This window comes from Pelodiscus sinensis, chromosome 1 (genome assembly GCF_052426305.1).
Source record: "Pelodiscus sinensis isolate ZL-2025 chromosome 1, ASM5242630v1, whole genome shotgun sequence".
Classification (NCBI taxonomy): Eukaryota; Metazoa; Chordata; order Testudines; family Trionychidae; genus Pelodiscus; species Pelodiscus sinensis.
The window spans coordinates 206,262,842-206,276,808 of NC_143052.1; the positions used below are offsets into that span (position 1 = coordinate 206,262,842).

A 13,967-nucleotide genomic window follows, 5' to 3' on the forward strand; every position below is an offset into this window, starting at 1 on the left:
TGGGGGTTTTGGGAGGACCAGAAACAACTTATTTGAACATTCATCATTTGGTTAATGAATATACAAATGAACATTATGGGTCTTGCACATGCGCAGTACGGGGCTAGTGAGTAGTTTTCGCTGCCGTTTGTCAAACCCTGGCCATGAGCATATGCCCTCCCCTCAGGAATGACATCGACAGGACTACATGGAGAACCCTTCTACCCCATGAAATAATTAGAAAATATCTGGGGAAAGCATGGGGAGCACTGATGGAACTGAACTCAGTTCTCAGCACTGAGTTTCCCACTTCCTACTGCTGTTGCCTGCTGATTCCTAGTGACCCTTCCACAGGAGAAGTAGCCGTCCATGTATAGTATGTGCAGAGGGATGTCCAAGGAGGAGATGACACGCAAACTCTGCTTCCTCATCTCTTCCAGTGGTAGATTAAAAGAGCACCAGAAGCCAGCAGACAAAGTGGGAAGGAAAGAAGCAGACAATGCAATTACAAGGAAGGTTGAGATCTCCTGCCCCAAAACTCACCCGGCACAACTTTCATCCCAACCTTCTACTCCCAGCCTCTTGGGGTAAAGCAGAGACTTTGGCTTCTCCCCTTATCCACAACCAAGTACATCTCTCAAGGATGGGCTTCAATCCCGCTTTCTCTAAGTATTTTTTGTTTTGGGGAAGGATGCTAAAAATGGAACCTTCTGCTTCCCAGTATATTTTAGGTAAGATTGTTTTGACTAGCAGTGGCCATCATTGTCCCTACCTGTTGTAATGTGTACCACAAGAAGCCCCTGTGCCAGTCCCCTTTTGATGAGACAGCTGGGGGCAGTGCACTCAGGAGACCCAAAAACAAATTCAAGAAAATATAACGGTTAGTGGTTCTGGCTGGCTCCTAGCAGACACCCACAGATTACTTAAAATACAATTAGTCATTTCTGGAAATACAAGAGTTATCCTTACCCTCTTGCACTGGGCTCCCAATATGGTGCATATAATCCTGAGAATGCTGGGACAAAGTAGCAGCCATAAGAAGTTCCCACTTCTGCAGCAAGTTTTTCTAGTATACATGCAAAAAAAAATGCCTTTAGGTTTCCATAAATAGAACATCTAATGCTAAAGAAATTTGATTTTAATCTGCTCCAGAGATTATTTAGAGATAATATACTCAAACACATATCACATCTATGAAAACAGTTAACAAAAATCAACTGCAGTCAGAATATACACATGGCTACTCTGACGTACCGATGGGCGTACTATTGTTGTTCAGCCATTTACAATGCTATTTAGTGGAATTTGGGCATCTAGCCCCCACGAGGTCTTGGTTTGCATGGGGGGGGGGGGGGGAAGAGGGGAGAGAAGGGAGTTAAAAAAACCTCACACTGAAATTTATTACTAGGAACTTGCTTACAAGTAGTAGCATAGGATCTACTTGCTTCTGAGAAGCAAGATTTCTCATTGTCTGAGCAATGCCTGATTAAGTTATGTCTTCACTAGGGATGTTAAATATTGGTTAATTGAACAGTCGATTAACTTAATGAATTCTTATTGGTTACTTGACTATCGGTTAATCTCCGGGGGTGGGGCTGGCAGCCAGTGTGCTCCGGTCTCACTCCCAAGTAGCCCCCTGCCACTCCATGCTACTGCCTCTGTATCAGGTAGCAGAACAGGATTCCAGGTGGGAGCAAGCTCCCCTTGCAGACCAGCTGCGCATTGCCCCTGCTGCTGCCTCTGATACAGAGGCAGCAGCGCAGGGTAATAGTAGTTCCTGTCCAGGGTGGGGAGAGGGCTGAGCTCCTGGATCTAGCACAGGCAGGAACTGAGCCAGGCTACCTGCCCGCCAGGCTCCTAAAACACTTTAAATGCAGAGCCACAGCAGGGGTAAGTCCCAGACCTAGCACAACCTAGGACCAGAGTATAACTTTAGGAAAAAAAGGTTCAATATTTGACTCTTACAATAAAAAAAAAGTAATAGAAATCATGATATCTATTCATATTTGGTATAAAACTTACAAGATTGTCCAAATGATTTAGGATCCACTGTATCATTGACTATTAGTCGTTTAAAGTTTTATCCTTTGTCCTGGGTTAATTTTTCAGAAGCCAATTCTGTTCCAAAATTTTAAAGCATCTGCACTTTTGGTTTAATTTTCTAGACTTTAAGAGTGAACAACATAGGTTTCTACTGGTAATTCCATTCTCATGGAAGATGGATTATCCTTAGATATTACATTCACATTCCAAGTTAAATGTCATTTTGTGTAGCCTTGCAAATTGAGGTGTTCTTTCAATGGACACCATGCATACAAGCCCTTGCACAGAGCACAACTGCAGATTTGGGACCTCACTCCACCATTTCTTAGCCTGGGAACAAGTCTGTAGGTGTTGAGACACAATTTTCAATGGACTATGCAGTGAAATCTGTATACAGTACTATTGATCCTGAACTTCTCAATATTAAATGAAGCAATAAAACCACCATGTTAGTATAGCACAGTTCTCAGTAATTCTACACCTTTCAACAGTAACAAGGAGTTTTGATAACAGCAACGTTATCGGTTAAAAAATGTAAATGTACATAATCTTTTTTGGTAATTGCAAAACTGGGTTATATACTTACATGTGTTTTACTACAATCATTCTCTATTTTACTTTCATCTTTTCGCACTACAGACTTCTACACTATTTGCCTTCTATACAATGTGAAAAACTTTTACAATTTATGAATACTCACCAACTTCACCTGAAGTCTTTACTATACCAAGATTGTCCCTTAGCCAACGAACAACAGCACCAGCTATAGCAACAGAGCCCTAAGGAAACAAAAACAGTCATACACTGAGTTTACTAATTTCCAGAAAGGACAGACAAAAATGCCTTTATATCATCTTTGCAGATCTATGACCTTGGAACTGGCCAACCCCATCTCAGAGGAGTCTCAGGACTTTTCTGAAATTATACTTTGGAGCCACAGGCAGTCCAGTGGCCGGAGGAGTGTCAGAGCATAGTGGTGTGGAGAAGTCAACATTACTCCAGTTCTCTTACCACATGGAGAGATTTTCCCCTATTGAAGAAGAATTTTCAAGATGCTAGTAAAAATGGCCCAGGTCCTTAAGTGGTCGTCACATTTGGACTTCAGTGAACACAGTGGTGAGGTCTGAATGTCTCATGTATCCCAACTTAAGTCCTTCAAATTCTGAAGGTACAAAGGTGTGCTAAACTTCAGTACCATGAATAGTTCCACTGACTATTCATGGTGATTACTCATGCCCTTGCTATTTGGCAGATCAAATGTCTAAGACCATTAGAACCTTCCCACAGATTTGGTATATGCTCCTGATCTTTCAGACATTTACTCTAAAAACCCACAGCATTAGATGACAAAGCAATACCTAGTCACACCTGCCCTGAGTGAAGAGGATTAGTTAAAGGTAACAGTGTATATCTAGGAATGGAACAGAAATATATGACTTTTTCCATTTAAGACTTTCTACATATACAGTGAATTGTGATAAGGCTGGAAATATTTTGACACAATTCTGTTTTATTCTGCCATTTTCTGGAAGAGATTTTCTGAATTAAGATTCCAAGAATGAAAAGAAAAAGCAAGGCAAAAAGTGAGGGGGGCCATTGCCACATCTACTTACTTCTAGTGCATAACATACAGGTTTGTCTCTTCCCAGTTTGTAAGCCACTGTGGTTAGAAGGCCATGGTCAGACAATACAGGCTAAAAAATATAACATGGATCAGCCATCACTTGCTTGAACTGGACAAGTCAGGAATCACATTTCTATAAGAAATTGCATAAATACTATAAGATAGTCAAATTAGAAGGGGAGGCCCTTATTTATAAAGAATAAAGAAAAAAAACATGCAGAATCTTTAGTGTAACAGGTAAGTAAGCTTAAGAAACTAAATGAGCCAATGTTTCAGCACAATTCCCAAACAGCAACCCATGGAAATGTGTTACTTAATGCACATTTCCACCAGGTTCTTCACAGCAAAGAAGAACCTGGAGGCCTGCAGAACCAGCTGATAAGAAGCACCAGACTCAAGCATAGCTGCCTCTAGACTGGAAGTGCAAGGCAAGAAGAATTACCAAGAAAACAGGGGGAAAGGCAATGCAAGTAGTCAAGTTGTGCTGCCAAGTGAGCAGAAAAGGAGCAGATGGCTAAGAGAAGAGAAACAGTTTGACTGAAAAATCTTATTTAGCAAGAGAAGCAGTTTGACTGAAAATATACACACTCCTAGCAAGCTATTTCCAATTCAAGCAACCAACCTTTTGTCCTGTATTGCAGAGCAAGAAACATCCTGTACCATACCTGTAGTGATAAAAAAGAGGCATAAAATAAACAACCAGAAACTGAAGATGAACATCTTTGACAGTCATTTATCAAAGCTGAGTTATGAACATGGCATGATAAGGAAACTTAATATAGCAAGCCATTACCACCACCTCACAATTATTCTAGGTTTGAGTAACTTGTCAGATGAGCTCTGTATAAGTCTTAGTTGAATTCTGTCTCAAACTTCTAAGTGAATAATTAAGAAGGGCCGTTTGCAGAACTTGCAACAGGAAGAGATTTTCATTAAGAGGAGAACATTTTCAGAAATACCACACAATAGGAAGAACACATTTTCAAATTCTCTAAGAAAATATGTTGACAAACATGTTTATAAAAACCTACGGTAGGTTTTTAATCATATGGAATTAAAAACTACCATGAAAAATATCCTTGTAAGAACCATGCAGGCAACAGGTTAACGCAAAATATTAATTTATGAAGTATTTTGACAGAACAATATGCCCGATATGCAAGTATGCATCTAGGGAAAAAAAGAAAAAGCTCATTGAGTAGAAGACAGTTAAATGGCAAGTGGAGGTTAATAAGCAAAGGACACCAATCAAAATTCAACTATGAACACACTTTCTTATGTTGTGAGAGAAGCCTATTTTATATTCAAGGTTGGCTTGAATCTGGGTCAGGACTAAAATTCGGCCTAACTCACCTAAAGCTAGTACGTCAAATAATTTTTCTAACCAGATCTCTGTACTGCAGCTGGATATGTAGAGTCCCAGTGGCTGGGACTCAGACTATGCTTGGCTCTGCCACTAGCCTGCCCAATGACTGTGGCCAAACCAAGTCATCCCTGTGCCTCAGTTTCCCTATCTATACAAGGAGTAAAATAACTTTCCTTCCTTCAGATTTACTGATGAAAAATATTTGTAAGTGCTAGCACTCATTACCTGTCTATAGGAGCATCTGAATTACAAACTCACGTGGCCAACAATTCCTATCAACGTTTTCCTTAAAACAAAAGCCCCCCCCCCCCCACACACAGAGAGCAAGGAAAACAGACAGCAGAAAGCTTTATTAACCTAGTGTTAAGGTTGCTCAAATATAGCTTGTGCTCCTCCAGAATGTCTAAGTCATCAGAACTCAAACCTGTGGAAAACAGGAAATAATGAATTAAAGTAAATGTCTGTGCGACTTTAAACTCTGTCCCACTGGAGTTGTCAATAGTCACTGGGAATTATCTGCATGCACTGCGCTAGATGTAGCTGATTCAACTGTTAAGGAAAAAGTTGCAGTATCTTTAAAGAAATGTGCTTGTGATACGAGGTGATCAGATGTGAGGCCCTCTCTGATCCAGGTGTCCAAAAGAAAAAAAGGGCATATACGTAGTAGCAAGAGGTTCCTGGTCAACTGGCAGGGAGGATCCCATAGGTTAGATATATGCACAACTATATTTACCAGAAGGTGGCATTTGAGGTATCTGCCAAGAGCCAACTGGAGGTCAAAGTGTAAGATAATTCCTTAAACATCATACAATCAGTACTTAAAATTATGTTCTTAAGGTACGAGAGCTAAGGCAGGTCAACAAAAGATGATGAACATGCTCCTGTTAGGTAGGAAGGAAAAGACACCTCTCTTTCTCTGGCTAATCATGTGCACATTGTACGTTGTCTGTTTCTACATTTTGAGCTGAATTCACAATTTCTTGTTTAGCAATTGACAAGAAAGGGACACACAGGAACACAGAACCTGCAGGACAGGCCTTCTGTTTATGAATAAAGATAAGAGGTTTTGGGGCTGGGTAATAACTGGGAGGTACAGGAAAAATACGCCTGATGTTTTGCACTGAGGCGGCAAGCTAACAATGTGACTTCTCATGAATGACAATTACAATCAAGGTTGGCTGCAGAAAGCTGAAGAGATCTGGGGTAAGCTTTTCCCTGTAAGTCATAACAGTAACTAGTTGGGTCAATCTAAGCTCTAGATTGTGTGTTTTTTATTTCATACAGTTACTATTTATTTCTACTTGCTACCACTCAAATCTCTAACTTTATTAAATAAACTTTTCCTTGTTTCCACTATGCAGACTCATCCAAGTGCCACGTGTTAAGCAGAGCAGTGGTCTGAGGTGTAACTGGTAAACTGGGGTGTACGGTTTCTTCAGAAGCTGTGAATACTGAGGCTGGCCAGTGGACGATCCAGGGAGATGCTCGGAGATTGCAGGTTAACAGCAGGCACAACAGAAGGACGGTGGAGCCTGTGCAGGCGGAGGGGGCAGTGCTTGTGTTGCCCATGGCTGGTGGTGGCAGGGAGCTGACCCACAGCAGGCACTCACAAGGGTTCTTACTGCTAAAGGCAGGTAGTAGGGAGGCGCTTCATAATCCTGGGAAGAATCACAAACCTTGGGCGATCCAGTATGCCTCATTTCAGTGCTGCATTGTGTAGGATGTGTCACTAGCAGGGCTGTGCAATGGGGACCAGTTAGTAGGGAAGAAAGAATAGTTTGATAGGCTAATGACGGAAAAGTGAAAGTAGAGCTTTTAATGGCATTGGATTTATAAGAATGAAGGGGATGAAGGTGCTTAGTAGGTATGGGAGTCTCTGTAGATTAGGCTAAAGATACAAGGCTGATGTAGGCAACTCCTGTTCAGTACAAGCCAAAAGCAAAGTGGAAATACATGGGCTTATTGGGGCATTGCTTAAAGAGGGCAGAGTTAAGGCTGCATGGGCAGGTATTTTAACTCAGTATGTACTGTTTTTCACAAATATGAGTTTTGCTGAACAAGACATTCTGGAAGGGCACGAGCTATTGCTGGGCAACTTTAACCAAGTCAATTTTTCTTCTCATTTATCAGTGTTTTAAAAAAGGAAAAGACTCAAGGACGGACAGTGGAATTGCAGACAGCTGCGTTCAGAAATCCAGCTTACTTGGATTATATTTTTTCAGCCCTGAATGTATTTGAGTTAACTTACGTATTTTTTGCTTGTCCATCCTTGAAACACATTTGTCCAACTAAAGCAGCAGATTGGTCACCCAAGCACTGAAAAGAGAGCCATGTTCTTAGCACAGAAGTGCATATGAATCACAGTGTAACAATAATAACCTTTAAATAAATTTATTCTAGGACTATAAGTCCAATTTGGGTCAAATGCAAATGCTGTAAATAAGAGCAAACACAAGTGATGTCTTCATCTACAGTCATTCCTTTTTCTCTCTACTGAAACTACTAACAAAAGGTGCCACTAGTTAAGATAGCAATTAGTTTAGTGTGATAAAGTACAGTATCCGCATTATTGGCTAAATTCTCAGTTCGCAACATTTGTGCAGGTAGATCTGATGAGTTATCCATTTAGATTGTTTACTTACTGTTAAGAGTGCTAAATTTCCATGGGACTATTTCCATTGCTAACATACTGTACTTTTTGCATGATGAAGCCTTAATTCAGTAATTCATAATGGTCTTCATTATTAGTATAAGATAGCAAGTACAACATTGTATTTGTTTAAAATGAATCCATTTTATTGCAAATATAAAATCAATTTTCTAAAATAAACAGTTTAGTTTTAAGGCGTATCCAGTAAAGGTATCTCTACACAGAACCAAGTTCTCACACCAGAAAACAAATTGAAGAACTCACCCCAGAAATTGGCACACCTGTCAAGGCTCCAGATGTCTGGCAAAAATACAGAAAGACAAACTTTAGCTTATTTCACACTGCTTGCGTAACAATTAACATTTAAAGCAAGAAAGGAAAGACTCTCCAGTTTTTAAATGGAGAAATGCATGCTTCAGGAGAGGGCAGAAACAGTTGCAGCAAAGACCCCCTTGTATCAGAATGTGTAACAACTTAAAAGCAAAGCGTGTTGCTGCCATTTTAAAAGACTGCCTTTAAAATAAAAAAAAAGTTAGTGTTTAAAAGAGAAATGGCACTTAAAGAGCTTCAACAATACTAAAAGCTTGCCTCTTAGCACAAGCAAGGTACTGTATTCTGTTGAAGAAGCCAGCTTGCAACAATGCTTTTCCTTTCACTCAGAGGCACTCCACAAAAATAGCATAAGCCCTTTCTTGTGTTTTTACATGTTATTTTGTTATCAATGTCAAATGACGTAACAACTGTGATGGATAAAAATGGCATTTTTAGATCAGAGTCAGATTACTAATTTCAAGATCAAGATTTTTCGACTGACAGAAACCCATAAAGTGTCATCAAGGGCTACGTTACATGGCCCAGTTCCCATTGGACTTCACCTCATAACATGATCGCATCTCTTCAAAGCTACTCCAATTTATTCCTCTACCAGTCAGTCAGCTACATCTATCATAGTGAATACAGATAATTCCTAGTGGCTAAATTCACCAGAGAATAGTTTTCTTAGGGCAGGCATGTCCAAAGTCCGGCCCGCGGGCCAATTGCGGCCCGTGTTCCGGTTTAATACGGCCCCCCAGGTAATTTGGCAATATCTATCTTTTATGGCCCCCAACGAATCCATATGTATTGAGATGAATACATTGTAAAATCTCAGTTAATGTCAGTTGGTCTAAATCAGTTATAAATATATTTGGACACAACATGTATACTTGGTGTTATGTTCCCGTTCATATTTTTTGAACTTAAAAGTTGACACAACCTTTATTACCAATAATATGTAATGTACTTTACAATGTTCCTGACATATATTTCAGCTTCCTGGATTTTTTTTTCATCTGGCCTTCAGATATGAAAGGCAGAGTGATTTAACACCTGTTTAGATTTGTCATCCATGTGACGAAATGAAAAGTATGCCGTTTGCAATAAACTTTGCATAAAATAGTTAATTTGCGTTTAATTTTAATGGTTCAAAGAATGTCAGGCAAAATGGTCGGCCCTCACGCATGTTCACTTCATAAAATCTGGCCCTCTTTGAAAAAAGTTTGGACACCCCTGTCTTAGGGCATCTCTACACAGATGCTTCAACAGCAACAGAAGACATTTTACCATCAATGTAGGCAATCCACCTCCCCAAGAAACATTCCCCATAGGGAGAGGTATGATGTGTGGCTTCTTCCCCTCTGTAAAACGCAGGAGAGTAACATTAAGGCAGAACTTGAAAGCATCAATATGAGATCCAGCAGATCCTAGTGCTTAGAGGGAATTTGGCTCACTACAGCATCATGGTTTGTGTGTGCACAGGAGCTCTGTTTAATCCATCAAAACAAGTTTAAAAGCAAAACAATAAACAGCAACATTTATGCCATAGCCTAAAACAGAGAAATCCAGAATCCAGTTTTAGTGTTTTCTGTATATACTTTAACTGTATATAGAAAACTCTTACTAAAAAAATAAGAAATAGAATGTGATTGGTGTTATGCTAGTATGTGGCCTGTAACAATGACATTCAATGAGTCAGGTTGAACCTCTCTAGTCTGGCAACATCTGTGAGTTGGCATGATTTTAGTTATCCAGATGTCTGCTTATTATGGGTGAGGCCAAGTTTCCCATTGTCCTATAAAGTTTGTTTACAGCCACCAGTTCTGCACTCAGTGTTCTGTGCTGTTATTTAGCTCTAATTTATCCCTAAATGTCTTCTAAGAGCTTAGTAAGTGTTGGTAGTGCTGCTGGACAATATTGACCTCCTGTGGTCCAGAAAATTCTCTGGTTCGGCACCAGTCAAGTCCTGAGGGTGCCAGACCAGAGAAGTCCAACCTGTACTACAAATGTAAGTCAGGAAAGTACCTATTACAAGTGATTATGATAAGGTGGTTCAACAAGTAAACAAGGACAGAGGTATTATTTTAAGATCACAGTGTTTTCAATCTAAGCAGCACTTAAAAAAAAATCACTATGGGTTAAAAAGTTTCTTCAGCTGTATTTCTGTAAATGGCCATAAGCATCAATACCTGTCATAATTAAGATATCCTTTGCTTTTATTAAAAAGAGGGTTCTTTCTGGTGCTGTGACAGTACATTTTCATTGAAGCCATGCATAAGACATGACAGTGCATTTCCAGTTGTGGAATCTACTGAGATTTCATAACTCCCATTTTCACTGATTGGGCTTTTTGGTTGTTTAACTTTACAAACCTTTATTCTATTACATTGAAATACTATGTGTTGTTCTCATCACATAGCCAGACATAACTGTTTCTCTTTAAAGATATGAAATTGCCAAGCTTTCAAAATGTATGCCAACATGCTAGTACAGCTGGTCACTTAACAGTAATGTCTCAACATGGAGACAGGTGCCAGATCTGTTAGTTTTACCAATGTTACTCTACATGCCTCTCAGTAAATGGAAATGCACCGTATCTGAACAGAATGGATGAGACATAACTTGTGGACAGCCTAATGAATGTCTCTACTCACCAAGCTAGCAGACATTTTCTACAGTCAGCAAGAAAAAAAGAATAGGTAGGAAGGAGGAAGACAGACAAAAAGTTCATAATCAGCTAATCTGTCTCACTTCCCAGGAACAGGTTCATCTCTTCTTCCAATTGCTGCATTGGTTCAAATCAGAATAAAATTTACTGTGTTCTAACGCCTTCAAATCAGTAGAAGCCAACTAAGATTACTAGTACCATTTACATTTTATAGCCTGGTTTAAAAAAGAAAACCTCCAGATTTTTTTTTAATTAAGCACAGTCTCTTTCCCACTGCATGCCCATATTCAGCAATCACTTCTGATGTAAGATTCTGGCAGCTGCTCTAAAAGCACCGATTGATTACAAAACTCATCAGCACTGCTCCTCTAATATGATTTTGTATTAGGAAGTTTACGGACATTTAGTCCTCAAAAAAGGAGGCAATCCAAGATGGTATAGGATGAACCTCCCAAATCCAGGACTCTCTGGTCCAGCAGGGCCAAGGATGTTGCTGGACCAAAGAGCCCCAGAGCAACATGGGCTGGGGAGCCCCCACACAGGACGGAACCCCCAGCATTAATGGGGCCAGGCAGTGACCTGGGGAGCCTCCAGAAGGAATCCCTGGTGTCAGCAGGGCCAGGCAGCAACCAGGGAGCTCCAGCCTGGGTCATGGAAGCCCTGGCACTAGACCATGTGACTGGTGAGTCCTGGCCCCAGCGGGGGAACCCCTGGTTGCAGCTGGGCCCCAGCCAGGAACCCTGAGAAACCCTCAGTGGCAGCAGGGCTGGGATGACTAGGCAGCCACCGCTGGAGAACCCCCAGCAGAAGCAGGTTGGTGCAGGTGGGCGGGTGGAATCCGCAGTGGCACCAGGGCAGCCCCAGCAGTGGGGTCAGGGTAGTCAGGAGGACCCAGCTGGGAAACCCCTGGTGGCAGCGGGACCCCAGAGAACACCCTGTGGCAGCAGGACCAGCAGAGGCAAAGGGTCCCACTGGGAACCCAGGAGACCCTGGGCGGGCAGCAAGATGGGGAGCTATGGGGGACCAGCATTAGTGGAGCCAGTGGCAGGACAGTGAGTCCTAGGGAGAGGAGCCTGGGAGAGGGGCAGCCAGCAGGTAAACACTGACCTCCCCTGGTTTGGAACAGCTCAACTTCCAAGGGGTGTCGGACGGAGGAGGTCCAACCTGTACTTGCATTTCTTCCAATTCAGGAGAACCTAATCAAATCCTTTATTTAATCCCACAGGGATGGAACACTGTATGGGACCTACCCAGTATTCCTGCAAATGCTAAGGCTCACATAGAAGCAGCTCTTGGGAGTTTTGGCTGTTGTAGTGACCCCAGGAAGGGCACTGTTTGAATTTGGATTATTAATTTTCATCTATGAACAACAGATGAATTCACCTTCTACTTATCAAAATTCATTAAGTAATTCACAATAAGAAATAGATATTTAGGAGTCCCAAAAAACCCTTTTAACGCAATTAGTTTAACACTCTAGAAAAAGATACTTCTGTGATCTGCAACTATCTTAATTTGACATACTACTAAAAACACTAACAAATGCTACATCTGATTCATACCATTAGAGAAGGTAACCCATTTGTTCTAGAAAAGTAAAGTAGAGAGCTTGTTTTTAATCCACATAAAGTCCTTCAACCCACACCCACCAAAACTATTTCTCCAAGAGTAAGTTTAAGAAAACATACCATCAAACCATAAATCTCAGAAGAACTCCGCACTTTTGGTAGTATTTCCATAGGAACATCAAAAAAACTGAAAATAAAATAATCCAACATAACTAAAAATGCAAAGTAATAGCAAAATTATTTTACACGTTCTACTTTGAGATAAGTTTAAAGGGAATTTTGATGATCATATCTTAGGATCATGACCTAAAGAACTTACTAGTAAGATGTGAGTGGAATGTTTATGAAGCAATATTTGCTTTTGAATATTTTATAGACAGATACCTTTGGAAAATCATTCCTATTTTGAAATAAAAGAAAGTGGATGCGTGCTAGAGATTCAAAGTATTTAAGTTCAACATGTAAAGAAATGAGAGACACAATACAACACTTAAGTAATATGCTGAAGGACTAGTCAGATAACTCAGAAATCAAAGGTAAACTACTAATATTTAATATGCACTTCTGTGCACCAATATTTCAATACTGAAAGACAGGAGGAGCTGGACTCTTCATTAATCCAAGCAATAATCATGTAGATATTTACAGATAATAAACCCTACTTATTATGACTATAACAAGTGCAACTAATTGCTTTTCTTAATCACAAATGAGAGCAGACAAGCATTGATGGAGGAGTCTTATTGTGAAAAGCACAATTAATGTCTGTCTTTATACAGGATTGGCTAATACCACTATTTCAACAGATTTAAATGGAAAATTAGACTTACTGGCAGAGTTCAGAATCCCACTCCAAGGAATGAATGTTGAACAACATTGTTCTACTGGCATTGGTTACATCTGTACAATGAATCCCTCCATTCTTCCCACCTGTCAAACTCTGGAAAAAGGAACCAATAATATTAGTAAAAAGAAAAGATTAGTCAACAGTTTAAACCAGTGTTACTTAACACATGGTCCATGGGCCGCATGCGGCAGTTTGGATTTATGTGGGGCTCAACTTGTGGCAGTCAATATTATGGTCTTCTGTTGATATGCGTTTTAGTAGTTAAATTCCTGGACTTTCATTGCTCATTAAAAGTGCTGTCAGATGGAAATTGGATCAATATTGCATTTTATTAAGCAGAACTGACTTAAATGCATGTTGTACAGTTTGGCCCTAATCTTTGTATTCATGCCCATCAGTGAGAAAGAAGCTGTTTCCATATTTATTTGCATGTATATGCAACCACACTTAAGTTACAGCACATGCTGAGGACCGCATCAGGGTATCTACACTGCATTACTCTTTCAAAAGAGGAATGCAAATGCAGCTGAGCGAAATTGCAAATGAAGCACAGATTTGAATTTCCTGCGCTTCATTTGCGTAACCGCATCCGGGCGCTATTTCGAAATACCCTATTTCGAAAAGAGAAACTCTTGTCTAGAAGCAGTTATTTCAACAGAAAACTCCTTCCAAAATGAGGTTTAAGGGTAATTTCGAAAGAAGGGTTCTCTTTCAAAATAACCGCGTCTAGACAGCGTCTCTTTTTTCAAAATAGGGTATTTCGAAATAGCGCCCGGATGAGATTATGCAAATGAAGTGCAGGAAATTCAAATCCGCGGTTAATTTGCAATTTCACTTAGCTGTATTTGCATTCCTCTCTCAAAAGAGGAACGTGGTGTAGACAGACCCTCACTGTGGCTCCCAGGGC

At 40.4% G+C, this 13,967-nt stretch overlaps 1 protein-coding gene across 4 annotated transcripts in view; it reads right to left on the reverse strand.

The window, feature by feature from the left end:
• Positions 1 to 13,967, reverse strand: part of GK (glycerol kinase) — a 51,633-nt gene that overhangs the window by 22,404 nt on the left and 15,262 nt on the right. For 3 of the 4 annotated variants that reach the window (XR_016348154.1, XM_075913273.2, XM_075913275.2), the window contains exons 7-15: positions 13,044 to 13,153; positions 12,334 to 12,400; positions 10,632 to 10,649; positions 7,927 to 7,962; positions 7,261 to 7,328; positions 4,269 to 4,311; positions 3,636 to 3,716; positions 2,723 to 2,801; positions 949 to 1,045 (exon numbers count right to left, since the gene is read on the reverse strand). Coding sequence is in view for 3 of the 4 variants with exons in the window: in XM_075913273.2 (XP_075769388.2) it covers positions 949 to 1,045; positions 2,723 to 2,801; positions 3,636 to 3,716; positions 4,269 to 4,311; positions 7,261 to 7,328; positions 7,927 to 7,962; positions 10,632 to 10,649; positions 12,334 to 12,400; positions 13,044 to 13,153 (599 nt within the window). In the remaining variant the exon portion in view is untranslated. The remainder of the gene's footprint in view (positions 1 to 948; positions 1,046 to 2,722; positions 2,802 to 3,635; positions 3,717 to 4,268; positions 4,312 to 7,260; positions 7,329 to 7,926; positions 7,963 to 10,631; positions 10,650 to 12,333; positions 12,401 to 13,043; positions 13,154 to 13,967) is intronic. The other variant, XM_075913274.2, reaches the window with a different exon arrangement.